The sequence below is a fragment of the Erinaceus europaeus genome, chromosome 11 (genome assembly GCF_950295315.1).
Source record: "Erinaceus europaeus chromosome 11, mEriEur2.1, whole genome shotgun sequence".
Classification (NCBI taxonomy): Eukaryota; Metazoa; Chordata; class Mammalia; order Eulipotyphla; family Erinaceidae; genus Erinaceus; species Erinaceus europaeus.
The window spans coordinates 106,685,443-106,713,429 of record NC_080172.1 but is presented as its reverse complement, the minus strand read 5'-3'; the positions used below and the strand labels follow the sequence as shown (position 1 = coordinate 106,713,429).

General features: G+C 42.1%; 1 protein-coding gene and 1 pseudogene across 3 annotated transcripts in view; one reads left to right on the top strand and one right to left on the bottom strand.

The window, feature by feature from the left end:
* The window catches only part of DDAH1 (dimethylarginine dimethylaminohydrolase 1), a 344,576-nt gene that overhangs the window by 156,667 nt on the left and 159,922 nt on the right, over window positions 1-27,987 (top strand). Inside the window, exon 1 of one of the 3 annotated variants that reach the window (XM_060202272.1) lies at window positions 296-1,360. The exons of 1 other annotated variant lie outside the window; for it this stretch is intronic. In XM_060202272.1, coding sequence (XP_060058255.1) covers window positions 1,058-1,360 — 303 coding nt within the window. In that variant the 5' untranslated portion in view covers window positions 296-1,057. Of the gene's footprint in view, window positions 1-295; window positions 1,361-27,987 lie in introns of those variants that run through there. One more of the 3 variants, XM_007524745.3, reaches the window with a different exon arrangement.
* Window positions 3,687-27,622, bottom strand: LOC132541263 (stabilizer of axonemal microtubules 1-like; annotated as a pseudogene).

Sequence of the window (27,987 nt, the reverse complement as noted above, 5' to 3'; positions counted from 1 at the left end):
AAAGGTGTGCTACTTTATCTTTGATACTACACTTGAGAGTCAGGGCCAAAACTGAAGATTCATTACTTTTAAAGATAATAAATACCTCATATCCATGTAAATTCAAGTCATGCTTGAGATTTGAAGGAAGAAAAAGCAGATCCTATCTTCTCTGGACTACTGGGGTGACTGTTCCAGAACCCTCAGATTGATACACTTAGGGAAACTTCATTTCTTCAAAGCTGTGGTAAGAGTTCTGACGAGAAGAAGATATCGGAATATCTTTGACCACTTCATTCTCGTGTGTGTGTGTGTGTGTGTGTGTGTGTGTGTGTGTGTGTGTGTGTGTGCTTTTCCTTTTCCTCACACTGGAAGAAATATATAGGTTTTACAATCTCGAATTCCACATAGGAAGAAATATATACTTTTTACACTCTCGAATCTCACATAAGATGAACAGTCATTTGCACATCATGTTAACGTAACATGAGCTTGGATGCAAAGACAGATTTTTACTTGGGGAACTGATGGAGGCAGGGGTCGTAGCAGGTGCATGCAGGGCAACTGGGAACTGGAGACTAGGGAGAGAGATCGGTATTTATCCACAAAGGAACCAGTCCATCCTTTGCCTGCGCACCTAGACGCCTCCAGTCTCTGTCCAGACCACTGCCCGCTCTCCAAGTCCACATCAGAGGCGTTGAGAGCGAGACATGCACCTGCGGTGGCTTGCAGGTAACATCCAATGCGGGCTGGGTGACTTTCTGCTCCGAGCCTCCTCCACCTGCCACGCTCCAAGCTTCCCGGGTGGCCCCCAGGAGCAGCTCGCCGGGCCACCCCAACTCCCGCCCGGGCGGGCGCGCAGAGCCGAGGGGTGGGCACGCGGGAGCTCTGGGCATGCTCAGTCGCGCGGGCAGGGCTCCCGGGCGCGGGCCGGGCTCCTGCTGCAGCACATTCATCCGCTGCCAAGCCGAGCCGCCGGGCGCTCGCAGGCTGTTTGCGCGCTGCCCGCCGGAGCCCCGACCTCCGCGCCTCCCAGCCCCCGGCTCCCCCCAACCCCCACCCACCCCGAGCCGTGGCCATGGCCACGCTGGGCCACCCCGCCGCCTTCGGCCGGGTCACCCACGCGGTGGTGCGCGCACCGCCTGAGTCCCTCGTGCAGCACGCGCTCAGAAGCGCCAAGGGCGGCGAGGTGGATTTTGCCCGCGCCGAGCGGCAGCACCAGCTGTACGTGGACGTGCTGGGCAGCAAGCTGGGGCTGCAGGTGATGCAGCTGCCGGCCGACGAGAGCCTCCCGGACTGCACCTTCGTGGAGGACGTGGCCGTGGTGTGCGAGGAGACCGCCCTCATCACCCGCCCCGGGGCGCCCAGCCGGAGGAAGGAGGTAAACTGTGCAGAAGGGGAGCTCCCCCCAGAGGGGCGCGGCCAGGCCCTCCCCCTGGCCAGCCCTGGCCTGAGTTGCGAAGAGGAAATCGCGGAATTGCCGGCTCCCCCGCCCCCACCCCGGGCGAGTTCAAAACTTCCCATTTGGAGATGAGTGTGAGTGTGTGAGTGTGTGAGTGTGAGAGTGTGAGAGTGCGTGTGTGTGTGTGTGTGTGTGTGTGTGTGTGTGTGTGTGTGTGTGTGTGTGTGTGTGTGTGTGTGTGTGTGTGTGAGAGAGAGAGAAAAGAGAGAGAGAGAGTCAGAAGTTCATTGTTCATGCCTCCTGGCTGTCTGCGCTGCCCTTAGGAGTGAAATGTGGTTGTATAGACTCAGGCAGGTGGGTGGGGTGGGGAATCCATCTCACCAGCATTTTTGTTTTTGTCAATATTCAACAACAAAGACAACGCAACTCTTAAGTGCGTTTTTCCTTTTGTTATTTTATTATTATTTTTTTCTTTCAGGGAGTGGCAGGAAGGAGTGTTTCTACAGAAAGCCTCTGTAATCTCTACTTCCACCACCCCCTAGCCCCACCCCAAAGTCCGGTCTGAAGCTGGGAGAAGAGAGGGACAGCCTATAATGGGCTGTCACAGGCCTGGGGCGTCCCCGAATTACTTTTCAGTGGTGGCAAGTGAGCCCCTGTAGAAAGAGGTGCTTGTTGGGGAGCTGTAGGCTGGGTTTGAAAAGCTGTGTTGGTGTTGGGTGTGTGTGTGTGTTTAATGAGAAATGATTCTTGGACAAATATCATAATTTTTAAAATCTATAGCACTGGGAGCTTTTTGTGTTCTCAAGGGATAGTGACTCCCTTGAGATATTTATGGCAGCCTGTGAAAATGGCTGTGATAGCCTTAAACAAGGTGGGTTAGTAGGGAGAGATAAATAGAGATTGGGTTGTTAAATGCTATATGGTCTGGGGTTCTTTCAACTGTCCGCTAAGATCCCAGGCTTAAGATTCTCAGCTGCTGTTGGCATCAAGTGGCATAGTAAGAACTAGTAGTGTCTTTAGTATCTGGAAGCTTAGAGATTTTCTTTTCCTGTTTTTTTTTTTTTTTTTTTTTTTTTTTGCACTTTACACTAGAAATGCGTTTTGGATAGATCTTTCGGTTAAGATGTGCTTATGTTATGTGCTTAGTACTTGATTGTAGAGCCTTGCATAGTCTGAGGGAATGAGCATAGTTCATTTATTTCTCACTGAGATTATCAGTTTTTTTATTTCCCTTACCTTAACAGAAACCAGAGGAGTAACAGGTCTCATTCTCTTAGTCCTTTTATCTATTTTGCCACGCCTTTCCATCTTTGCATCTGTGATGTGATTCATTCTATTTTAGACTGATAGGCATGTAACCCTCCCATTTAAATACTTTCTGATATGTTCTAGGCCATATGGCAGAGCTGATTTTTGTACTTAAAGGGGGAAAATAGATTTTAAAAACTTCTTAACATAATATTCATTATGGAGGTTAATTCAGTTTCTTCACAAGAGATTATCATCATATTTATCCATTTTACTGTATGCCCAAGATATAACATTCCAAATTTTGGGATTTCTGTTACTTAAGTAACAGAAGTGAGCTCTCACCCTGACAGAATTTTATGGTGTGCATTCTTAAATGTCTTCTTCTCTCTCTCCCTCTCTGTTTTTTGCAGATTCAATTCCCCTAAAATAAAGTTTATTCTTTGGCACGCCATTCTTGTCAAGGGTTAATCTTAATGTCAAATCAGTGATTAAATTAATGAAATATATCTGGATCAGGGAAACACCTCATAGGAGACCAGCTTCAGTTCTATGAGTATAATGTAAGACCCAAGAGGCAGAAACAGCAGAAGGAGGTTTAAGGGAAGTTATTAACTAGTGATTAAGTGTCATTTTCCTTGAGCCAAGTTATTTTTATTTTATTCAAGGGTCCTGGAAATGATGAACTTTTTTTTTTCATTTTGGGGATTTTTTTTTGTCTAATTAATAACTCAATCATTGACTCTTAATTTTTTAATTTTCTTTCTTTTTTATTATTTTATTTATTCCCTTTTGTTGCCCTTGTTTTTTTATTGTTGTTGTTAGATAAGACAGAAAGAAATGGAGAGAGGAGGGCAAGACAGAGAAGGGGAGAGAAAGACAGACACCTGCAGACCTGCTTCACTGCTTGTGAAGCGACTCCCCTGCAGGTGGGGAGCCGGGGCTCAAACTGGGATCCTTACTCTTTGCGCCTCCTGCACTTAACCAGCTGCGCTACCGCCCAACTCCCCCATCCACTTTTAATAGTATTGTGCAATTTCTAAACAATTTTCCAAACTCAGGCTGACACTGTCAACTCCGGCTGGTTGGCATTTTTCCAAATCACCTCCAGAAAGACACCCATTCTCCCAGGAGCCTCTCCGGGAGACCGGTCTGTATATCCTGTGTCCTGAAGGATCTGTTTCCTCAGAGATGTAGCCAGGAGGCTCTGGGTATGAAGCCAGACATCTGCCCATGTCCTTGGGGGTAAAGCTGATGTTGTATGTAGCCTTGCTCTCCACAGGAGTATTTCCTCTAAGAACAGACAAAGAGGGCTTACAGCTTTTGTTGTTGGGGGGTGGGTGGGTGGGATACATAGTGGGCCCGTGTAGTGGTCAGGCGTTCCAAAGGCTCTGTGGGCAAGTTCAGTTGAGGAACAGGCTTGACTGGCTCATTGCGCTTGCTGGTCACTGCTTGTAGTCATCCTTGGTGGTAGTCGAACTTTCTTTTTTTTTTTTTTAATATTTTATTTTATTTATTTATTCCCTTTTGTTGCCCTTGTTGTTTTATTGTTGTAGTTATTATTGTTGTTGTCGTCGTTGTTGGATAGGACAGAGAGAAATGGAGAGAGGAGGGGAAGACAGAGAGGAGGAGAGAAAGATAGACACCTGCAGACCTGCTTCACCGCCTGTGAAGCGACTCCCCTGCAGGTGGGGAGCCGGGGTTCGAACCGGGATCCTTATGCCGGTCCTTGTGCTTTGCGCCACCTGCGCTTAACCCGCTGCGCTACAGCCCGACTCCCCTGGTAGTCGAACTTTCAAAGCAGCCAGACTTCTTGAGTGAGAACACTGGTCAGCAGGACTGAGCTGGGGGCACCATTAAGATATGTGTAATGGGACTGTAAAGTTGTCAAAAGGTCCATCTTTTCTTCAGGAGGGACATAGGCAACAGGAGCTCTGGAGAATATCTGGGGTGTTGGCCAAGCTTGGTACTTATCTGGAAACTCAGTGGTATTAGCGAAAGGCGTATCTACTGCACAGACCTTGCGTGGAGGTTTTAAGCTCTTGGCTGGTTCCCCCTTCAGGCCCTGAAAAGCATATCTCTGGGTGGTGAGACTCTTAAAGGGAATTTCACAAGGTCTAAACTTGGCTGGTTAGTGGACAAAGCGCTTCTCTAAGGGGTGGGCCACATAGTTCATCTTGTAGTTAGTGAGATCCTCCAGGGGTGTTACAGAGCTTGGTGAAGCAGGTCTGCAGGTGTCTTTCTCTCCTCTCTCCATTTCTCTCTGTCCTAACCAACAACAACAGCTATGACAGCAATGACAATAACAAGGGCAACAAAATGGGAAAAATAGCCTCCAGGAGTAGTGGATTCGTAGTGCGGACACAGAGCCCCAGTGATAACTGTGGGGGCAAAAAATTTTTTTTTCATAGTGGAGAAAGAAAGGAGACCCATCTGGGAGTCGGGCTGTAGCGCAGCGGGTTAAGCGCAGGTGGCGCAAAGCACAAGGACCGGCATAAGGATCCCGGTTCGAACCCGGCTCTCCACCTGCAGGAGAGTCGCTTCGCAGGTGGTGAAGCAGGTCTGCAGGTGTCTATCTTTCTCTCCTCCTCTCTGTCTTCCCCTCCTCTCTCCATTTCTCTCTGTCCTATCCAACAATGACAACAATAATAATAACTACAACAATAAAACAACAAGGGCAACAAAAGGGAATAAATAAAATAAATATTAAAAAAAATGAGACCCATCAAAACATCTTATACCTTTCAAGGCACTCCCCTGTGGTGTGAGAGCTCAGACGCAGGGCCTTTGCATGGTAGGGCATGTGGCTTTTTAAAATTTCTTTATTAGGGAATTAGTGTTTTACATTCAACAGTGAATACAATAATTTGTACATGCATAACTTTTCCCAGTTTTCCATATAACAATACAACCCCCACTAGGTCCTCTATCATCCTTTTTGCACCCATATTCCCCTACGCCCACCCCAGAGTCTTTTACTTTGGTGCAATAGGCCAATTCCAGTTCAGGTTCTACTTGTGTTTTCTCCTTTGATTTTGTTTTTCAGCTTCTACCTGAGAGTAAGATCATCCCATATTTATCCTTCTGTTTCTGACTTATTTCACTTAACATGATTTCTTCAAGCTCCATCCAAAATCGGCTGAAAATGGTGAAGTCATTGTTTTTAATAGCTGAGTAGTATTCCATTATGTATATAGACCACAACTTGCTCAGGCAGTCATCTGTTGTTGGACACCTGGGTTGCTTCCAGGTTTTGGCTATTACAAATTGTGCTGCTAAGAACATATGTGTACACAGATCTTTTTGGACGGGTGTGTTGGATTCCTTAGGATATATCCCCAGGAGAAGAATTGCAGGATCATAGGGTAGGTCCATTTCTAGACTTCTGAGAGTTCTCCAGACTATTCTCCACAGAGGTTGGACCAATTTACATTGGTAGGGCATGTGCTTTTACTTGCTGAGCTATCGCCCAACCTTTGAGAGATATTTTATCCCAAGCATTCCTCCAGTATGTGCCCAGGATGAAAATCACACTCAGTCTCACAAAGTGAAACTGACTTTATCTTTCCTTTATCATTCCTAGGGATCTCTTTAGAAGGAAGACCGTGTTAAGCACAAGATGATAAATTCCAGGGGGCTGGGTAGAGTTTCACCTGATTAAGTGCACATGTTACAGTGTGCAGGGACCTGGGTTGGAGTCCCCGAACCCCACCTGCAAGGGGGAAAGCTTTGCGAGTGGTGAAGCAGGGTTGTAGGTGTCTATCTTGCTCCCTTCCTGTTACCCCTTTACCCCTCAATTACTAGCTGTCTCTATCAAATAATGATTTTTAAGAAATGATAAATTCCAAAAGTAAATTTAGACATTAAGGAAGGGGGACATTCATCAAGTAGTCAATAGCAAGGGTGGGTAACATAATTTCAAAAAGGGCATTTTCCTCTGTTACAGCACATAAGTGTTCATAACTACAAATTTTGATTCTGTGTTTCTTTTTGGTTAAGAAAAAGCATGATGGGGGTGGGGCGGTAGCGCAGCGGGTCAAGTGGTGCAAAGCTCAAGGACCTGCATAAGGATCCCAGTTCCAGCCCCCCGGCTCCCCACCTGTGGGGGAGTCGCTTCAAAGGCAGTGAAGCAGGTCTGCAGGTGTCTGTCTTTCCCCCTCTCTGTCTTCCCCATCTCTTTCCATTTCTCTTTGTCCTATCCAACAACAACGACATCAATTCTTCTTCTTCTAGCGTTTGCCCTTCTTCCGTAGCCAGTCAACAGCGTCAGGTTGAGCCTGATGTAAAGTTTCGAGACCTCCTTTGAATCTGTGGAGGTGGCAGTCGTGACATCAATAATAATAACTAACAAAAAACAAGGGCAACAAAAGGGAATAAATATAAAAAATAAAATAGTAATAATAAAGAAAAAGTATGATTATGTCAATCCCTAAACTAAGATGAGCATTAAGGTCGTGCCTAATGACTAAGATATATGTGATTCTCAACTGGTGTTGTCAATATTAGCTTTATTTAAAAAATAAAGAGGGCTGGGCGGTGGCACACTGAGTTGAGCACACATGCTACTATGTGCAAAGACCCAGATTCAAGGAGAAGCTTCACCAGTGGTGAAGCAGGTCTGCAGGTGTCTCTCTTACTCTGCCCTATCTACCTTGCATTCCCTTCTCAATTTCTCCTGTCCTATCAAATAAGAAAGAAAAAAAAAGTTAAAAAGAAAATAGGGAGTCGGCGGTAGCGCAGTGGGTTAAGCGCATGTGGCGCAAAGCGCAGGGACCGGCGTAAGGATCCCGGTTCGAGCCCCCGGCTCCCCACCTGCAGGGGAGTCGCTTCACAGGTCTGTAGGTGTCTGCCTTTCTCTTGCCTTCTGTCTCCCCCTCCTCTCTCCATTTCTCTCAGTCCTATCCAACAACGACGGCATCAATAGCTACAACAATAAAAAAAAGAAAGAAAACAGATTCCGGTGCTCAAAGTTAAGTCATTTGCCCCGAGTCACACAGAGCTAATAAATGCAGAAGTAAGGTTTTCATGTAAATCTAAGGGTCAGTTTTGCCTGAAATTTTTGTTGCCAGTTTTGATTAGGTGTAACAGGACATTAAATCAATATAGCTTAACTATCTAATGTTCCTTGTATGCTAATAACATACAGGCTAAGTAGGATGTTAATTAAATGACTCATTTTATTTCCCACCACTCACAAGAGGGATTGTTTTCATTTATTAAAAAGTGATAATTTTATCGTTTACATGAAACTCCACAATTGCTTAGGTATGATTCATGCATAATTGTCTTTTATTTATTAATAGTGAGGAAGAAAAAGTAATAAAAAATAAAAAATGGACAGAATGATAGCTTTTCAAAATGTGCACATTTTCTTAAACTTTTTATTTTTTATTTTATTTTTTGCCTCCAGGGTTACTGCTGGAGCTCAGTGCCTGCACTACGAATCCACTGCTCCTGGAGGGTATTTTTCCCCTTTTGTTGCCCTTGTCGTTTACTGTTGTTGTTATTATTATTGCTGCTATTGCTGGCTTTGTTGTTGGGTAGGACAGAGAGAAATCAAGAGAGGAGGGGAAGACAGAGAGGTGGAGAGAAAGACACCTGCAGACCTGCTTCACTGCTTGTGAAACGACCCCCCTGCACGTGGGGAACTGGAGGCAGGAACCGGGATCATTAAGCCTGTCCTTGCACTTGGCACCATGTGTACTTAACCCACTGTGCTACCACCTGGCTCCCTTAAACTTTTTTTTTTTCAACTTTCAGAAAACTTCCGTGACCATAGTTAGAAATTGCTCTGACTCCCACCCTGCTGGGAAGTGAATGTGCTCAAGACTCTTTAACATACAGCAGTTTAACTGTTCTTGATAAATGGTTAGCTCTAGCTGGCTAGAACAACTGCTGTCTTTCAAAATGTTTCCTTTTCAACACTTCTTCTACATGGCCTTCAGAATAAATGCTTGGAAATTGAGGTGTCTTGGAAACTGGGATGCATCCAATAATGTAATCTTTCCCATGAAGTTGATCTTAAAAGCCTTAAAAATAAAGAACTTAACGATGAATAGGGAGTGACTTCTACTGGATACTATTAGCTCAAAGTGAGCTTTCTGTAGATTCCCAGTATCATTAGAAACTCATTGTAAAACTAAGGCGGCAGGAATGGAGCCCTGTAATGCAGATAAGCTAGAAAATTGCATTTGCATGTATTTAAATTCCTTCTGACCTCAAATTTCAACCAACTTAGTTTTATTGTTGTAGTGGTAGGCATTTATTCCTTAATCTAAATAATGACATAGGAGGGTCCAGGAGGTGGCACACCTGGTTGAATGCACATGTTACAATGCGAAAGGACCCTGGTTTGAGCCCCCGGTCCCCACCTACAGGGGGAAAGCTTTTTGGGTGGTGAAGCAGTATTGTAGGTATTTCTCTGTCTCTCTCCTTCTGTGCCACCCTGTCCCCTCTTGATTTCTGGCTGTCTCTATCTAGTAAATAAAGATAATAAAATATTTTTAAAAAAATAATGACATAGTAAAATGCACTAAGGACTTCTGAATAAGCATTTGCCTTCTGTTACCTTTGCATCACAAATAAATTATAACTGGTCTCTTATGAACTTAAGTGTAATTTCAGAGATACATATTTTTTAATTTTTTTTTTTCCTCCAGGGTTATCATACCTGCACTACAAATCCACTGCTCCTGGAGACCATCTTTTTTCCATTGTTGTTGTTGCTGTTATTGTTGTTGGTGGTGTTGGATAGGACAGAGAGAAATTGAGAGTGGCAGAGAAGACAGAGGGGGAGAGAAATATAGACACCTGCAGACCTGCTTCACCACCTGTGAAGTGACCACCCTGCAGGTGAGGAGCTGGGGGGCTCGAACTGGGATCCTTGAGCTGGCCCTTGTGCTTCACCCACTGTGCTACCGCCACCCCCCACACGTTTAAAAAGTGAGTGCTGGTTCTTACTTCCTTTATGTGCATACTGTTAATGTTAGTAACCTCAGACTTTTAGAGTAGAGATCTAGACTTGTGGTAGATTCTTCTACTTACGAAGTATCAAAATTAAAAATGAAATAGCTGGGGGTCGGGCAGTGGTGCAGCCGGTTAAGTGCATGTGGTGCAAAAAGCACAAGAACTGGAGTAAAGATGCTGGTTCGAGCCCCCGGCTCCCCACCTGCGGGGGAGTCGTTTCACAGGTGGTGAAGCAGGTCTGCAGGTGTCTATCTTTCTCTCCCCCTCTCTGTATCCCCTCCTCTCTCCATTTCTCTCTGTCCTATCCAACAACAAAGGACATCAACAATAACAGTAATAACCACAACAAGGCTACAACAACAAGGGCAACAAAAGGGAGAATGGCCTCCAGGAGCGATGGATTCATGGTGCAGGCACCGAGCCCCAGCAATAACCCTGGAGGCAAAAAAAAAAAAAAAGAAAAAAAAAGAAAGAAATAGCTGAAATCTTTAATGAGAGAGACAAAAGTTTTATTTTTACCCCATGCAGAATACAGTGCATTGTTCATCCCAGATAATATAACTGAATCACCAATGTTCCACCAACGTTTCATCAGAATTAGTTTTATTATTGTAATGATAGGCATTTATCCCTTAATCTAAATGATGACATGGGAGGGGTCAGTGGTTATGCACCTGGTTGAGCGCACATATTACAGTGCATAAGGACCCTAGCTCAAGCCCCCGGTCCCCACCTGCAGGGTGTAGTTCCCCTGATCTTTGTTTTTCCTAAACTTATCTGTTATTAAGTCTGTCAGGCTCCTCAGAGCTTTCCATTTACATATACTTTTCATTCATATGGACAGGAACAATCTTAAATGACAAATCCTACTTTGAAATGAATGCATAGAACACCATCCTAGGTGGTCAGGCGATAGCGCAATGGGTTAAGCACACGTAGCACAAAGCGCAAGTACCAGCCTAAGAATTCCGGTTCGAGCCCCTGGCCCCCCACCTGCAGGGGGTTCTCTTCACAAGTGGTGAAGCAGGTCTGCAGGGTATCTTTCTTTCCTCCTCTCTGTCTTCCCCTCCTCTCTCCATTTCTTTCTGTCCTATCCAACAACAACTACATTAATAACAATAATAACCAGGACAACGATAACAATAATAATAACCACAACAATGATAAAACAACAAGGGCAACAAAAGGAGAAAAAAAAAAACAAAAAACAACGGGCCTCCAGGAGCAGTGGATTCGTGGTGCAGGCACCGAGTCCCAACAATAACCCTGGAAGCAAAAAAAAAAAAAAAAAGAACACCATCCTGCTTCCCTTTCTCAGTGTCATATAATTTAATAATGTGTGCTGTTCTCCTGAATCTGAGTGCTGAAAGAATGGTAATATCATGCAGGTGGGAATACAGGCACCAGGTTCCTAATGTCTAGATCATCCAAACAAGTGTGACTAGAGAAGCAGTACAGCAGGGTACAAAGGGAAAAGTACAACTATTGCAAGGTTTGCTTACTTTTTCTCAATTAAGTCAGTGCAGTGCAGGTCAACCCGACTTCATTTAAAATAGCAAATAAAGGGAATCCAACTTTTATACTGGCTTTACAGCTTAACGTACTTTTAGACAGAAGTTGTTATTTCAATAAGTATGTATTTACTTTATAAATATTATAAATAAATATTGTTATAAATATTGTTATTCAAGTAAATATGTATTTTTAAAATATTTATTTATTTTCTTTTTGTTGCCCTTGCTGTTTTTATTGTTGTTCATGTCGTCCTTATTGGATAGGACAGAGAGAAATGGAGAGAAGAGAGGAAGTCAGAGAGGAGAAGAGAAAGACAGACACCTGCAGACCTGCTTCACTGCCTGTGAAGCGACTTCCCTGCAGGTGAGGAGTCGTGGGCTCAAACCGGGATCCTTACGCTGGACCTTGCACTTTGCACCACATGCATTTACCCCGCTGCGCTACCACCCGACTCCCAAATAAGTAAATATTTTACCTTATTTGAATTTGTGTAAGTAAATCTTTGCCTTCACTATAATAACTTTCCCTTGATTTCTTCTTATTTTGTTGAATGACATTAACATTTTCCAGTTTGTGGCAGTAATCATGAATATCATGATTGCATTTAAATGGCTGTAACTTTGAAGAGGAAGAAATAATGGTTCTGTTGCTCATATGTGTTTGTGCATTCAGCAGCTTCCTATTTTTCTGATCCAATGTTGACCTGTGGGGAAGGTGAATTAATACCTCAAGGATCTCTCCGTTCATACAGGAAGGCAGACCAGTGTCAGATAGTCATTGAACAAGGGAATATGGTTTTCTGGCTTATAACTGTGTCTGGTGGTGTGGAATAGTCTGTAGCTGGACCTCTTGCATTAAGCAATTATTAGGCTAGCAGTAACCAGAGGAGAACAGAGAGTGCGGCGCTCCTGAGATGAGAATGATAATACAGTAAAAATTAATTTTGTAGTCTGGCAGTGGTGCACCTGGTAGAGTGAAGATATTACAATGTACAGGGACCCAGGTTCAAGCCCCTGGTTCACACCTGCCGGGGGAAAGCTTTGTAAGCAATGAAGTGGTGCTGCGAGTTCTCTCTTTCTCTCTCTCTCCCCCTGCCTCCCTGCCTCCCTCCCTCCCTCCCCCTTCCTGTATCATCTTTCTCTATCCAATAAATAAGTATTTTTTAAAAAATTAATTTTATTAATGTTGAGAAGTTGCAGGATTAAAGCACCCCCCTTGTGCCTCTAAGATCTCTGAAAATTTGAATACTCATTTAAAAATTATTAGTTATTTAATAATGATCAACAAGATTGTGGGATAAGAGGGTACAATTCCACACAAATCCCACAACTGAAGTAGCAGTTCCCCATCCCCTCCACTCGAAGTTTCCTTATTCTTTATCCCTCTGGAAGTATGGACCAAAGATCTTTATGGGGTGCAGAAGGTGGGAGGTCTGGCTTCTGTAATTACTTCTCCGCTGGACATGGGCGCTGACAGGTCACTCCATACCCCTAGCTGGTTTCTGTCTTTCCCTCGTGGGGCAGGGCTCTGGAGAGGTGAGGTTCCAGGACACATTAGTGAGGTCATCTGCCCAGGAAAGTCAGGTTTTTGTCATGGTAGCATCTGCAACTTGGTGGACAGAAAGCGTTAAAATATAAAGCAGACCCACCTGCAGGGGAGTCGCTTCACAGGTGGTGAAGCAGGTCTGCAGGTGTCTATATTTCTCTCCCCCTCTCTGTCTTCCCCTCCATTCTTCATTTCTCTCTGTCCTATCCAGAAACAATGACATCAACAACAATAACTACAACAACAATAAAAACAACAAAGGCAACAAAAAGGAAATAAATAAAAAAGAAAAATATATAGAAAGCAGAACAAATTATTTAGTAGGCAGGAACCTAAAGGTGAGAATACAGCAGATGAGATTCGACATCTTCATGTTGGAAGAAGCTAGGAAGTCTATTTTAGGTATATTCCAAAGGACCATGACTTTACTAATATTTGCCAGATAGCTAACTTGCAGGTGGGCTGAAAGGAATACTCATTAAGAGAATCACATTCTTAACTTTTTTTTCTTGTTAGGGGCATAAAGGGATTTGACCACCTAGCATACACCATTGCTGTGACTATACTCTTTTCTCCTACTCACACAGCTGTCTCATTAAAGTACTTCCTTCTACATTCTGGACTAGCAGAGTTTAGGAACAATGTAACCTAGCCTTGTGTACATTAAATTCATCTTCAAGTCCAAGAGTTATTTTTTGAAGTTGCTAGAATACCATTTCACTGGGCAGTCACATTTCTCCTTTGACCTCAAATTTGCTACATTAAACCTGGTACCCTGTAATAGATAGGGTTACTTATAGCATTATCAATGCCAGTGGCATCTGAAGGAAACTCGTATTTGCTGTTAAGTGTTCCCATCTGCAAATATCTCTATCTTGGCAGCAGACATTGACTGTTACACTAATTAAAATCAGCTGAATATGTACACGGTTCAACCCATGGATATTGTACGTGCTGTAGAAGGCAATGTTATAGGGGTTATGTTCTATTCTGTGGTAAAGGTTTTACATTTTTCAGTAATATTAGTATCTAATATTCTTTCCAGTTTGGAGATGCTTTCCTTTTCTTTTGGAATTTAGATTGACGACAAAAAGTTGAGGCTAGGGGGTCAGGCGGAAGCGCAGTGGGTTAAGCACACGTGGCGTGAAGCGCAAGGACAGGAAAAAGGATCCTGGTTCGAGCCCCTGGCTCCCCGCCTGCAGGGGAGTCGCTTCACAGGTGGTGAAGCAGGTCTGCAGGTGTCTGTCTTTCTCTCCCCCTCTGTCTTCCCCTTCTCTCTCCATTTCTCTCTGTCCTGTCCAACAACAATGATGTAAGTAACAACAATAGTAATAACCACAACAATGGTAAAAACAACCAGGGTAACAAAAGGGAAAAAATGGCCTGCCTCCAGGAGCAGTGGATTCGTGGTGCAGGCACTGAGCCCGAGCAATAACCCTGGAGGCAAAAAAAAATTAAAAAGTTGAGGCTAAAGGATGGGGGAGATAGCATAATGGTTATGCAGGGAGACTCTTCTGCCAGAGGCTCCAGAGTGTCAGGTTCAATCCCCACTCCACCATAAGCCAGGGCTGACCAGTGTTTTGGTTAAGAGAGAGGGATGGGAGGAGGGACCAGGAAAGGGAGAAGAGATGGGGAGAGTGGATGACAAATGATAAAAATTTATATTTGTGAGGTGAAACTGAGGCTTTGTGAGTAAAAACACTATCTTTTATTTAATATGTGATATTGTATATACTTATTCTATTTAACTAAGCAATCATGTAAATTCATGTCTTGTTAATCATTCCTTATGAGATGAGGTTGAACTTGCTGATGCTGTTTTAACAGCTGTGCTGAAATTACATGAGAATACATCTGATACGTAATTTTTCCTATAGAAAATTTGAAGGACAAGTGATTGAAAGCTCATAGGATCCCTAGACCCACAAAATTTCTTCCATTCCACATCAGTTTCATCTGTGTCTGCCAGTTGACTTTTCTGTGGTACAAGTGAATTGATTATCTGAAGAAATACAAAGTAGATACAAGGTGTGTGCATTTAGTTGTGTTTTCTACTGTAACTGAAAAGCTTGGCTCAACTCTAGCAAGTCTTTTTATAAATCTCTCTCTTTTTTAATGTTATCTTTTTAAAAAAAAAAGTTTTATTTATAAAAAGGAAACTGACAAAAACCATAGGATAAGAGGGGTACAACTCCACACAATTTCCACCACTAGAATTCCATATCCCATTCCCTCCCCTGATAACTTTCCTTTTCCTTCTCCCTCTGGGATTACGGACCCAGGGTCATTATGGGGCTGCAGAAGGTGGGAGGTCTGGCTTCTGTAATTGCTTCCCCGCTGAACATCGGCATTGACAGGTCAATCCCTACTCCCAGCCTGTCTCTCTCTTTCCCTAGTGGGGCAGGGCTCTGGGGAAGCTGGGCTTCAGGACATATTGGTTGGGTCATGGTAGCACCTGGAGCCTGGTGGCTGAAAAAAGAGTTAACATATAAAGCCAAACAAATTGTTGACCAATCATGAACCTAAAGGCTGGAACAATGCAGATGAAGATTTGAGGCCTCCGTTTTTGTTTTTTTTTTAATTTTTTATTTAAGAAAGGATTAGTGAACAAAAACATAAGGTAGGAGGGGTACAACTCCACACAATTCCCACCACCCAATCCCCATAACCCACCCCCTCCCATGGTAGCTTTCCCATTCTCTAGCCCTCTGGGAGCATGGACCCAGGTTTTGATGATAGCTAGTAGGCTTAGTTATATTCCAAAAGGCCTGTGACTATACTAGTTTTATTCTGAGCCTGATGTATGTGCTGATTTCTGGTGCTAAAATTTGAGTTTCATTTTCAACATTTTAGCTTTTGTCTTCTGAAACTACCTAGGATAATTTTTCTGATTATAGACAAAAAAAAGTAAAAACTACCCGCTTAAATGTAGTTTTTAAGCAGTTCTGTATATAGAAGTTGCTATCCTTAGCACATTGATACTGATGCAATTGTTTCTTAAAACCACAGGTATCTGCTTACAGTAAGCATAGACATTTTTAGCTTGAAATGATTTAAAACACTTCAATTGATTAATTAAATAATCATGGTGCAATTGCAACATAGAAACAAAAGGAAAACACATTCCTTTTATTCTCTTTATTTCCTGTTTGAGTTATAAAGGAACCATCATTCCGAGAAGAATACTACAACTACAGTTTGGCTCTGAGTCATACTTTAGGACATTTATCATATAAACACATTTTCCAACTCAAGAGTTCTATGTGGAGAAATTCAAATCTAGGCTTTATTTTGAAGTATACAACTCATTTTTACTCTTACTTTTGGTGTTGTAACTTTCAGCTTGCCACCTTAGTAATCCATAGGTTCCTTCAACTCCCTTTTCTTTGAAACATACATTATTAGGTGAGAGGGGTGCTAGTAAAACAAAAAACAAAGTCATCGATTTCTTTATATTTCTCTGTTACTAACTAAACACTTACTTCTGGGGCTTTCAACTGCCCTGGTCCCTGCATATCCCCACGACCCCCACTTATATACAGCTTGACAGTGACTAAACTGCAGCTTCAAAACCAGGATTTATTTATTTTTTCTTGCCACCATGGTTATCATTGGGGCTTGGTGATATATATGTAATATATATGTATATATATATTACAGTATATATATGTAATATATATACAGTAATATATATATACAATATATATGTATATATATATTACTATATATATATATAGTTTGTTTTTGCCTCCATGGTTATTGCTGGAACTCGGTGCCTGCACTACAAATCCACTGCTCCTGGAGGCTATTTTTTCCCTTTTGTAGCCTTTACTGTTTATTGTTGTTATTGCTGTCATTATTGTTGGATAGGACAGAAAGAAGTTGAGAGAGGAAGGGAAGAGAGGGGGAGAGAAAGACAGACACCTGCAGACCTGCTTCACCACTCGTGAAGTGACCCCCCTTCCCTCCCCTGCTGCAGGTGGGGAGCCAGGGCCTCAAACCGGGATTCTTACACCTGACCTTTTGCTTCATGCCATGTGTGCTTAACTGGAAACAGGGTCCATGCACATGAGTACGTGCGCTTAACAGGGTGCGCCACCGCCTGCCCCCTCCCCAGATGAGCATTTTGTACAGTTGTGTTTGTACAGGTTTATAATGGTGTGTTTTAAAATTGCTGCTCTCTAACCACTTATACTGGGGTCATGAAATCAATTTAGAGGGTCATAGCTAGCTTGTGTTTTTGCAATAGTAGAATCAGTAGAAAATGTCAGAGTACTTGGCAACATAGTAGGATATTATTTTCTGAAACTCTATTTGTTTACATTTTGGGTCATGTGTATACTAATTGGGTATATTAATAAATTTCTTATTCTGGGTGCTGGCATGAAAAAATGTGAAAGTCTCCTATTATTTCTCCTTTTGGTCAGTTTTCACCCTTCATCCTCTTTATGGGAAATTTTGGGAGCTATTTACATTAGGAGACTCATTACCCAAATCCCAAATGTTTCAAGTCATACTTGATTTTTACTTGTCTGAAGTGATTCCTTACAGTGATTAATTATATATTGGCTGGATCTCATCCATTCAGAGAAAATAAATAGATATAACTTCACTTAGCCCCAGTGATAAGCCTAGAGGCAAAATAATAATGGTAATGATAATAATAATAACATAATAGTTATAAAAAATAACTGGGTATCATGAGGAAGATTGGCAGTTTCACCATTTGCCTGAAGCTGATTCTGACTAACATTCTAAAGCATTTAAGGGGTTCTATTGATCAAGACAGGAAAGCAGAATTTTCCATCTTAACTTGCATTTTTAAATAATTTTTCAATTGAGGCATTGCTTTACACTCGACAGTAAATACAGTAGTTTGTACATGCATAACATTTCCCAGTTCTCCATAAAATAATACAGCCCCCACTGGGTCCTCTGCCATCATGTTCTAGGAGCTGAATTCCGCCCCCCAACCACCTTCCCCCAGAGTCTTTTACCTTCGTGCAATACACCAACTGGCTTTTTAAACATTTTATTTATTTATTCCCTTTTAGTGCCCTTTTTATTGTTGTAGTTACTGTTGTTGTTATTGATGTTGTCATTGTTAGATAGGACAGAGAGACATGGAGAGAGGAGGGGAAGACAGGGCAAGAGAAAGACAGACACCTGCAGACCTGCTTCACTGCTTGTGAAGCGGCTCCCTGGCAGGTGGGGAGCTGGGGCTCAAACTGGGATCCTTACAGTTGTCCTTGTGCTTTGCCACCATGTGTGCTTAACCTGCTGCACTGCCACCTGACTCCCGTTTTGTTTGTTTGTTTTTATTGGCCACTAGTGCTATCAGCATGCCCTGGGCCCGTTGTTTAGAAAACTAGTATCCCTACATCTTTCTACCAGTAGCTGCAAAGTAGACACTAGTTTGCACATGTGACAAAGCAGGCTCGCTCTCCAGAGGAGTACCTTGCTTGCCCCAGAATACTTTTTTGTTGTTGAAGGAAGTGCAGAACGAGTAAAAACACAGAATGTGCTAAAATGCCACTACTATAAAATTGCCTCAAAGTTTCTGTGAGGGACTTAGAAAATCACCCATTTCACCACTTCCTCTTCACCAATCTGCAGTACTCATTATGTGGGAATACAGCCTTTCTGAAGGAAAGCCCAAAATCAGTTTAATTTTCTTCCCCAGGTAGCCCATTTCTATAATATGTGTGGGTAATAATACCTGTTATTAAGTCTGAGACATTTGGACTGATGTATATATAGGTTGGAGTTCATTCTGACAAAGATTATTTGACCAGGAGTGAGTTCATCTGTGGTTACAGGGAGATGGAGAATCAAGTGAGGAGTTTGGTGCAGTCAGCAAGAGTGGAGTATGTTCCCTCACACGGACTCTGTCGTCCCCCTCAGTCCCTCCCCTCCAAATACAGACACACTATCACCAAAAAGAGTACTTTGAAGATTTCTATGAGAGACATTAATAACAGTGGCAAGCAGTGAGTGGCTGTGACTGGAGAAATTATGTGTTCGTAGGAATAGGGCTTGGAATTGTGCATCTTTGAGCTATAATTACATGAGAAAAAAATAGGTAGTGCAGTTGTCATGTCCATGTCGACCCTTTTATTTGTGAGCACTGAACTGGATAACTGAAGCTTCTGAGTGGTTTGCAAGCAAACCGAGGATTAATATTGCTTCTCAACTGGACCCCAGAGAGAAGCTTCTTGGTGAGGGGGAGGCATAACAGGGATTTAAGAGAGAACATTTTCTTGAAAGTAAATGCAGAAAAATATACAAAATAGAACCTACTGGCCTTAACTCAGCGGAGGGCTCAATTATGATTCTATATGCACTCCGTGAAAATCCTGCCTGATCCGAGGTCAGTCTAATGACTGGAAATTCCACAGATGTAACAGCTGCCATCCCTTGCCCTGCTTTGAGTAAACACACACACACAATCACACACACACACACACACAATCTCACACACACACACACACACACACACACACACACACACACACACACACACACATACACACACACACACACACACACACACACACACACACACACACACACGGGTTAGAATTAAGACACATCTCAAACCAGATATTGATAAAAATCAGTTTCCTAATGTTGCCTTCCATGTGAATAATGCTTGGTGGTAGCATAACTCATCAAATAAGAATTGCGTTGCTTTGGCGGACCTCTAACCAGTAGAATTTGTATCCTGAATTTTGCATTTTACTAGGCCGTGTCCTGTCACCCCTGTGCACTCTTCTTTCCTCTTGACTTCACAGCTTTTTGGAGCTGTCAGTGAAAGAGAGAGTATATATGCAGTTTCTGAAGTCTCTAACTTTTACTCTCTTGTTTGGGATTTTCTACTCTGAATCTGGAAGGTGGTTTTCAAATGACAGATGTCAGTTCATACCTGGGTCATAAAATCAAACCAGTATGTCATACAACATCGTTTTTTTTTTTTTTTGTAAATGAATGGAATCAAATTAAAGCATCAGAGTGTATGTATTACTCATACAAAAACCAAGTTGTGTTGTTTGCTAAAACCTTCATTTCTTTTATTTACATCGGTACTTGTGCATATCCCCTTCTGTGGCATGGACTTCCATTTAAAGTCTGTGGGTTATTGTTAAAAAGGTTTAAAACCAATTGTCAGACCAAAGTAAAACCTAAGTAAATACTATCATTTTAGCTTTTGTTGCTATTTTCTTCTATTGACAGCAGCAATAGAATTTTGGTGTGCATCAAATTTTGAGTATATGGTGTATGGGCACTTTGGTCTCCTTTTCTTACCCAGTAGTAAGGTAAAACCAATTGTCCAAATGCATCAACAGTGTAGTGGGTGGAAAAGAAGAGAAGAAAAGCAAAAAATACCATTAGACAATAGACATTTCTGGTATCAAGGATTCTGTCTTCCTGCCTATCTGCCTGTCTGTCTGAATTGGTAGGTAGGTATGTAGGTAGCTAGATACATAGATGGCATTTCAATATATTTAAATTTGATTTCTTTATTTGTGAATCACCTTGTGATGGTGTGCTACTACACCCAGAATCTCAAGTGTTCAGAAGATATCTCTTTCTCGAAGGTTCATTTTAAAGGCAGGAACATAACTGTATTTTGTTGACCACAGATTAATTTCCATTCACTCTTCTTTCCTGTCCTGTATATGACTCTTCAGTTTTCATCATTTTCTTTTTTTAAAACATATTTTTGTTATATTTATTTATTGGATTGAGACATCCAGAAATCAAGAGGGCGATAGAGAAGGAGAGAGACAGACAGAAACACCTGCAGCCCTGCTTCACCACTTGCAAAGTGCAAAGCGTTCCCCCTGTAGCGGAACCTGGGGCTGGAACCCAAGTCCTTGCGCATAGTAACGTGTGCTCTCAATTAGGCAGGCCACCACCTGGCCCCAGGTGGTCCTCGCTTCCCAAGTCCCTTAGTACCATCACCCTGTCCAACGCTTGACGTCTTGTCACCCAGTCTGGTACCCTACGCCTACACTGAACTTCTCTGTTCCAGACTCTTGGAAACAGAGTTGGCAGTCAGCTGAGGTAAAGAACAAACACCTCATCACAGACCCCTGCAAGCGTCAACCTGGCTTTGACCTAGCACATTATGATCGGGCCCTCCTTAATCGCTATCGAACAGGCCATGGCCTGTGCGCCTCTATGTTCCATCGCTGGGGAACCAGAGACGACCCGAATTGCCCCTGCGGCTACAGACAGACTATGACCCACATAGTCAATGACTGCCACCTCTCCAGATTCAAAGGAGGTCTCGAAACTTTACATCAGGCTCAACCTGATGCTGTTGACTGGCTACGGAAGAAGGGCAAACGCTAGAAGAAGAAGTACCATCACCAGGTGCTTCAGTCATCATCACCAACTTGCCATTCTCACATAGAACCTGATATTGAGGAACTCCTTTTTTAAAAAAATATTTATTTATTCCCTTTTGCTGCCCTTGTTGTTTTATTGTTGTAGTTATTACTGTTGTTGATGTCGTCATTGTTTGATAGGACAGAGAAATAGAGAGAGATGAGGAAGACAGAGAGGGGAGGGAAAGAAAGATATCTGCAGACCTGCTTCAACGCCTGTGAAGCGACCCCCCTGCAGGTGGGGAACCTGAGGCTCAAACCGGGGTCCTTAAGCTGGTCCTTGTGCTTTGTGTACGTGCCCTTAACCCGCTGCGCTACCTTCCGACTCCCGGAACTCCTATTTTTGAATGGACTCAGGAGGCTTCCTGACTTCTGTGATTTTCTTCAAGGTTACTCCCAACTCCCTTTTCTTTGTATATAGTATTGAGTGAGAGCAGTTCCAATAATAATAATAATAATAATAATAATAATAATAATAATAATAATAATAAATACATTTATTTTTTAATTTTTCTGTTACTTTCAAACTAAACACCTCTGAGACTTTTGACTGCCCCTGATCGCCATAGGTTCCCAACTCCTTGTTCCATGAAGGCTGGGGGAGGACAGCTATGAATTCATAATGTGGTGCCCCTTCTTACTAGCCATATGGCTGAATGCACGTTCTACTGGTTACATCACCTGTAGAAACTGGGGTGGTTTTGCGTCCCCTTTTAGTTTGGGCTCTGTGGCAGGATGCTGCCGTATATTCAAGTGCCCAGCCATACATGAAAGAGTAGCTCCTCTACCAGTTCTTCCTTTTTCTATAGTTACCTGTTTTTCTAGAAAGTAGTCATTTAGGTACCTCTCAGATTGAGACTTTTTCTTTTCTCTTGCTACTTTATCTGGAGCTAGACACTCGCATCCTTTGGGCTTGCTTTCTGTGGCCTGCCCATGTACTGAGATTTTTACCTAACCACTGGACAGCATGGGTCTTTACTTTGGAGCCTTAAGTTGACTCTTCTTGACACATACCAGGATATTGGGAGGACAGGAACAACGGATTGAGCCTCAACAGGCAGTTAGGTCAGTTCCCTGACACCTGTGCTATCTTAAAGGGAGGTCTAATTTGAAACATCTCTCTAACTCACTTTTTTAAAAATTTCTTTATTGAGGAATTAATGTTTTACATTCGACAGTAAATACAATAGTTTGTACATGCAGAACATTTCCCTGTTTTCTATATAATAGTACAACCCACACTAGGTCCTCTGTCGTCTTTTTTGGACCTCTTTTCTCCCACCCACCCACCCACCCACCCCAGAGTCTTTTACTTTGGTGCAATACGCCAATTCCAGTTCAGGTTCTACTTGTGTTTTCTCTTCTGATCTTGTTTTTCAACTTCTGCCTGAGAGTGTCCAACTCATGTTTTTAGGATTGTATCTCTGTCCTCAAAACCTAATAAAAACATACTACCTTTTTCCATAATCCATCATCCTTCAGGTCCTCCACGTAAACGAATACTTGGGGAATCTCTACCTTTAATTTAACCATTTCATCTTGAACTGCTCATATTTGGGTGTTTAGACTCGAGATTATATTTTAAAGATCTTTATACATTTCACAAGTTTTCTATATTTAAGATCTTTCAGGAGCCAGGTGGTGGTGCACTTGGTAGAACAGACCTGTTACAATGCACAAAGACCCAGGCTTAAGCCCCTGGTCTCCACCTACAAGGGAAAAACTTCAGTGAAAGTGTTCTGCAGATGTCTCTCTCTCTCCCTCTCTCTCTCTCTCTCTCTCTCTCCCTTACTCTCTCCATTTCTATCTTCCCCTTCTTATTTTTCTTGTCTCTATCTACAAAATAAATAAAATGAGATATATTTCAAAATGCTTATATTGTACAGTGAAATTCTTCCTGAAGTTGAATCTTGGTTCCACATCTCAGTTACATCATCATGGACAATTCACAAATTTTATTGTTTGTTTGCTTTTCAGTAAGCCATCTTTCTGCCTCCACCCCCAGGTATTGAAGGTCAAAATTTTCTGAATGCTGTGATGTCCTACAGAAATGTGATTACACTGGTAATACTGTTGTAAGTGATTTTATACAATGCTACCACTAACATTTTTTATTGACAGGAGATGACCAGTTTATTCCTATTGGTGCCTTTGACTTACTAAATTCAGCCATTCCCACTTGTAGTGACTGCCAAACTCTGACATCCCTTAAGAGGAGTCTTGTAGACAGAAAGAGGCTTCTCTTAATAAGTTTCACTCAGCTCTAAAGAAGCAGTCTGCTACTTATTACCAAGGTTGAACTAAGGCAAGTACCTCTTGGGTACAATTTTATTATCTGTAATAAATGATAACACAGCTTATATTTATTCAACAAATAATCTTTGTTGATTACCTGTTATGTACAGATGGTAAAATAAACAATTATGATGCCTGTCCTAATGGTACTTACAGTTTAATTGAAAAGATAAATGAGAAATTACCACACATCTATGTGTGTTTAAGACAGTTGTAAGTGCTGCAAAGGAAGAGGATAACTTTCCTTATAAGGTTGTAAAACATTGATACGGGAACTCAACTAGAAATGGCCAGAGTATCAGCTCTTAGATAAGACCATATATTAAGTAGCAGAAAATACATATTTGTTTGTCAAGTGATAAGTAGCTAGCATACTGTGGCGTTATTCCCTACTAAGTGAGGAGCTTGGACCTGGCTCACATATGTTAAAACATCTCTTCTTAAAAAAAAAAAACTGTGTAGCTACTGTTGATGGGAAAACTATATAGAGAGTCCTTAAATAAATAAAAATGCCTCCCTTGGGCAGTTATCTAAAGGACATGAAAATATTACTTTGAAGGAACAGAGACACCTCTGTCTTTTCTTCATAGCTGTATTATTCACAATATCCAGAGAGTGGAAGCAGCCTATATGCCCATCAACAATGGCTTGATAAAGAAGTTATAGGATATTCTACTCCATGGGATAGTACCCTGCAGTAAAAAAAAAAAAAAAAAAAAAGATGGTTTTGTTTCCTTTGTGATGAAATGGGTAAAACTGGAGGTAGTTATGGTTGGAGAAATAAGTGAAGAGATGAAAGACAATTAATTACTACATGGTTTTATTTACATGTAGAAGATAGAGAACTGAAACATATGAACATGAAACAAAAGACAACAACAACAAAAAACCAGATAAATGTCTTTAGGGCTTTTTTAGAACTAGGATGGTTATTGTTGGGAGGGTGGGGCATAAAAATTTATCACACATTTCATTTGGTTTGTAATAAAAAAAACAACAACTGTGTAGCCAGGGCCTTGCAAGTGATCACTGGATTTCAGAATTCCCATCTGTAAACCAGATGGATATGTTCAATCAGTCTCTCTTGTACTGAAGAAATGAATGTGAAAACCTTTGTAAGGAGTATGGTTGTAGGAAATATGTCATGGATGCCTCTGAATGCTAAACTCAGTAGAAGTCTAACCACAGCTGAGGTGAGGTCCAGGCCTTTCTGACCTAAAAACCCAGGCTTTTGGCCACTATACAGCATAGAAGGCATGAACACCCATGCTGGTCATTAGAACATTTGGGTTGGGGACACCCGACTGATACAAACACCACAACCACAGACTGATACCCTCAAGGAGTGACTGTCCCATCAGTTGGTAATAAGGGAAGAACCAAGAAGATGAGAGACAAAGACTTCTTTAGCTAAAGACAGGATCTCAGCTCAGCAGCTATCCATCTTGTCACAGGCTCTCCCATCTAATCTAAAAGTAATACATTCCTATTTGATATTATTTGGTAGCTTATTTTTGTAATGTGAGAATGGTCAAAAGCATACCAGATAAAGTAATGGTAATGCTGTTCTTGAATCCTACACATAACCTATTAAATTCGAACAGAGACTTTCTACTTTCAAACACGGAAGGTTAGCTCAGAAATGTTCCCCACTGCAGCGACTCACAGAGGAACTGGCCCGTGTCTTCAGTCATGCTTTTAGTCTGGACTTGATATTTGTTGGCAAGGTTCTTTGCCAAATTATTAAGCAACCCATAGAGAACCTTGACCTTAACTTGTAAACACAGGAGGGCATGCTGAGTAAGAGTCTGAACAGGAATCTTGGGAATGGTCCCAGCTCAAGGAAGGAAAATCCTCTAGCTCTTGAGAGAGAGAGAGAAAGAGAGAGAGAAGAGAGAAAAGGGGGGTACTGGGGATTAATTCCACCCACTCCACACTAACCTTTGCTCAGTCTCCTAGGAACTGAACCAAAAGGAAAACTACATAAGATTTACATGAAGAATTGGGACACAGACTGTCTCTGTTCTGAACATGCATGTTGCCCTAACATTGCGTGTGTGCATGTGTGTGTGTGCGTGTGTGTGTGTGTTTGATAACATAGACCTCAGATCTGTAATATATGCAGACATAAGAGCTATAGTAGTATAGACAATAGTGTAAGCACACTACAAACTGTATAATTTCCGTGTCTCTGAGTTGTATTTGAAGGAGAAGGGTATGTATAGAAAAGTATATTTGCCTAGTTGTCTCAGTATGTTAGAAAAAGGAGGTGAGAATGGCATGCTGGGTTTTGGATCCCAGAATCCTTAACCCCACAACTAAGATATTTAGCCAGGTTTTTTTTGATACATTAAAATAATTTTATTTTTGTTTTCTTTTATCTAAAGCATAGGGTAGAAGAAAAGGTGGGTGGAGAGGGGTGAGAAAGGAGAATGAAATACATTGCTAGTTCTAGTTTTGAAGAAGAAATTGTACCCATGTGCCAACAACTAAATTGTAAACCATTAAACTCCCAATTTAAAAAATATATAAAGAAAATGAAATACAGAAACCTTCTGAAAGCAAATTATGTAAATGTAAGCTGAAATTGAGTCTTTAGTTTTTTTACTCTATTTCTATACGCTATTTCCTGTTTCTTTTTTTTTCTAAGATATTAAACATTTAGGATGACTTAGGTGAGCTCTGATCTACCTTGTACTCTTCAGTCTTACTCTTAGGACCAGTGCACCTCATAGTCAAGAGAGGTGAAGCAGGTCTGCAGGTGTCTGTCTTTCTCTCCCCCCTCTGTCTTCCCCTCCTCTCTCCATTTCTCTCTGTCCTATCCAATAACAACAACAATAATAACCACAACAATAAAAAAAGGCACAAAAAGGAATAAATAAATAAATATTTAAAAATAAAGATTAAAAAAAGAGAAGTGAATCCATGCTGTCCTTCCTGTTTGTAAGGTTTTGACATTGTTCTTTTTTAATTTAATTTTTATTTATAAAATGGAAATATTGACAAGACTATAGGGGTACAATTCCATACAGTTTCCACCCCCAGAACTCCATATCCACTCCCCTCCCCTGATAGCTTTCCTATTCTTTATCCCTCTGGGAGTATGGACCCAAGGTCATTGTGGGATGTAGAAGGTTGAAGGTCTGGCTTCTGTAATTGCTTCCCCACTGAACATGCGCATTGTTCAATCCATACTCCCAGCCTGTCTCTCTTTCCCTAGTGGGGCAGGACTCTGGGGAAGCAAGGCTCCAGGACACAGTGGTGGGGTTGTCTGCCCAGGGAAGTCCAGTTGGCATCATGGTAGCATCTGGAACCTGGTGGCTGAAAAAGAGTTAAGATATAAAGCAGAATATAACATTGTTCTTATCAATATGCCCTCACCCCTGTGTGGAAGACTAGATATTTCTGGACTCCCAGTCCCAGGAGAACCTGCCGGTATCCAGCTTGAACTTCTTTTTTTTCTTTTTCCCTTTTGTTGCTCTTGTTGTAGTTATTGTTGTTAGTAATGTAGTTGTTGGATAGGACAGAGAGAAATGGAGAGAGGAGGGGAAGACAGAGAAGGGGAGAGAAATATAGATACCTGCAGACCTGCTTTACCACTTGTGAAGTGACCTCCCTGCGGGGGGGGGGGGGAGCCTAGGGCTTGAACCTGGATCCTTATGGCAGTCCTTGTGCTTTGTGCCACATGCGCTCACCCCACTGCACTTCCGCCCAACCCAGCTTGAACTTCTGAACCTACCCTGTGCCTGTCCACTCAAAATCATCACACCTCCTCTTTCCCTGCTTGTTTCTGCTCCACCTGTTTGGCCGTCTACCTATGGAACATATGTGTCTGTGTAGTAATAGTTTCCAGGTTCAGTGATCCCTTCCAGTGTGACTGATACTTTCCCAAATTAACCCTTTCCCCACAATAAACAACAGCAGTACTGGTATCATTTACCGTCTCTCTGTGGGTCAGTATTTTTAAGTCCATCATTCTCACCTGCTGTCTTGTTCTTGTCCCAACCTTTTGCATAAGTCTGGCTATCAGCAGAAGACACTAAAGTACCCTATTGTCAATAGGCTAGTGGGTCAGTATCATTATTTTTTACTATTGACCTTGCTCTGACATGACCCTTGCTCAGTTTATATGCACAAGGTGTGCCCTCTTTCTATTAACTGGTTTTGTGTCTTGATCCCCTTCTATTCTGCCAGTGTCCCTCACAAAAACCCCTAAGATTGACCTCTCATCCTATAGAAGGAAATTTGTAAAACTTACTGTCAAGCCAACTGATGCCATGTTGTCTCACACACACACACACACACACACACTCTCTCTCTCTCTCTGTCTCTTTCTCTTTCTCCCTCCCCCCTTCCTTTCTCTCTCTCTCTCTCTCTCTCTCTCTCTCTCTCTCTCTCTCTCTGTGAGTGTGAGGCCAAATACCAGCTTGCCTCATGCTTGGGTTAACTCATCAGTCTGACCCCATTTACTGACATGTCTGATTCCAGCTGCCATTCTTGTGTGTTTTTGTTCTCTCCTCCCCCGCCCCCTCTCTCTCCCTCTCTTTCCCCAGTGTTTGGGTCTTGTGCCTATATAGGAGATTTCGCAACTCCAGGCTGTTGTTTTTATATTATTATTCTGATAGAGACAGAGACCAAAAGGAG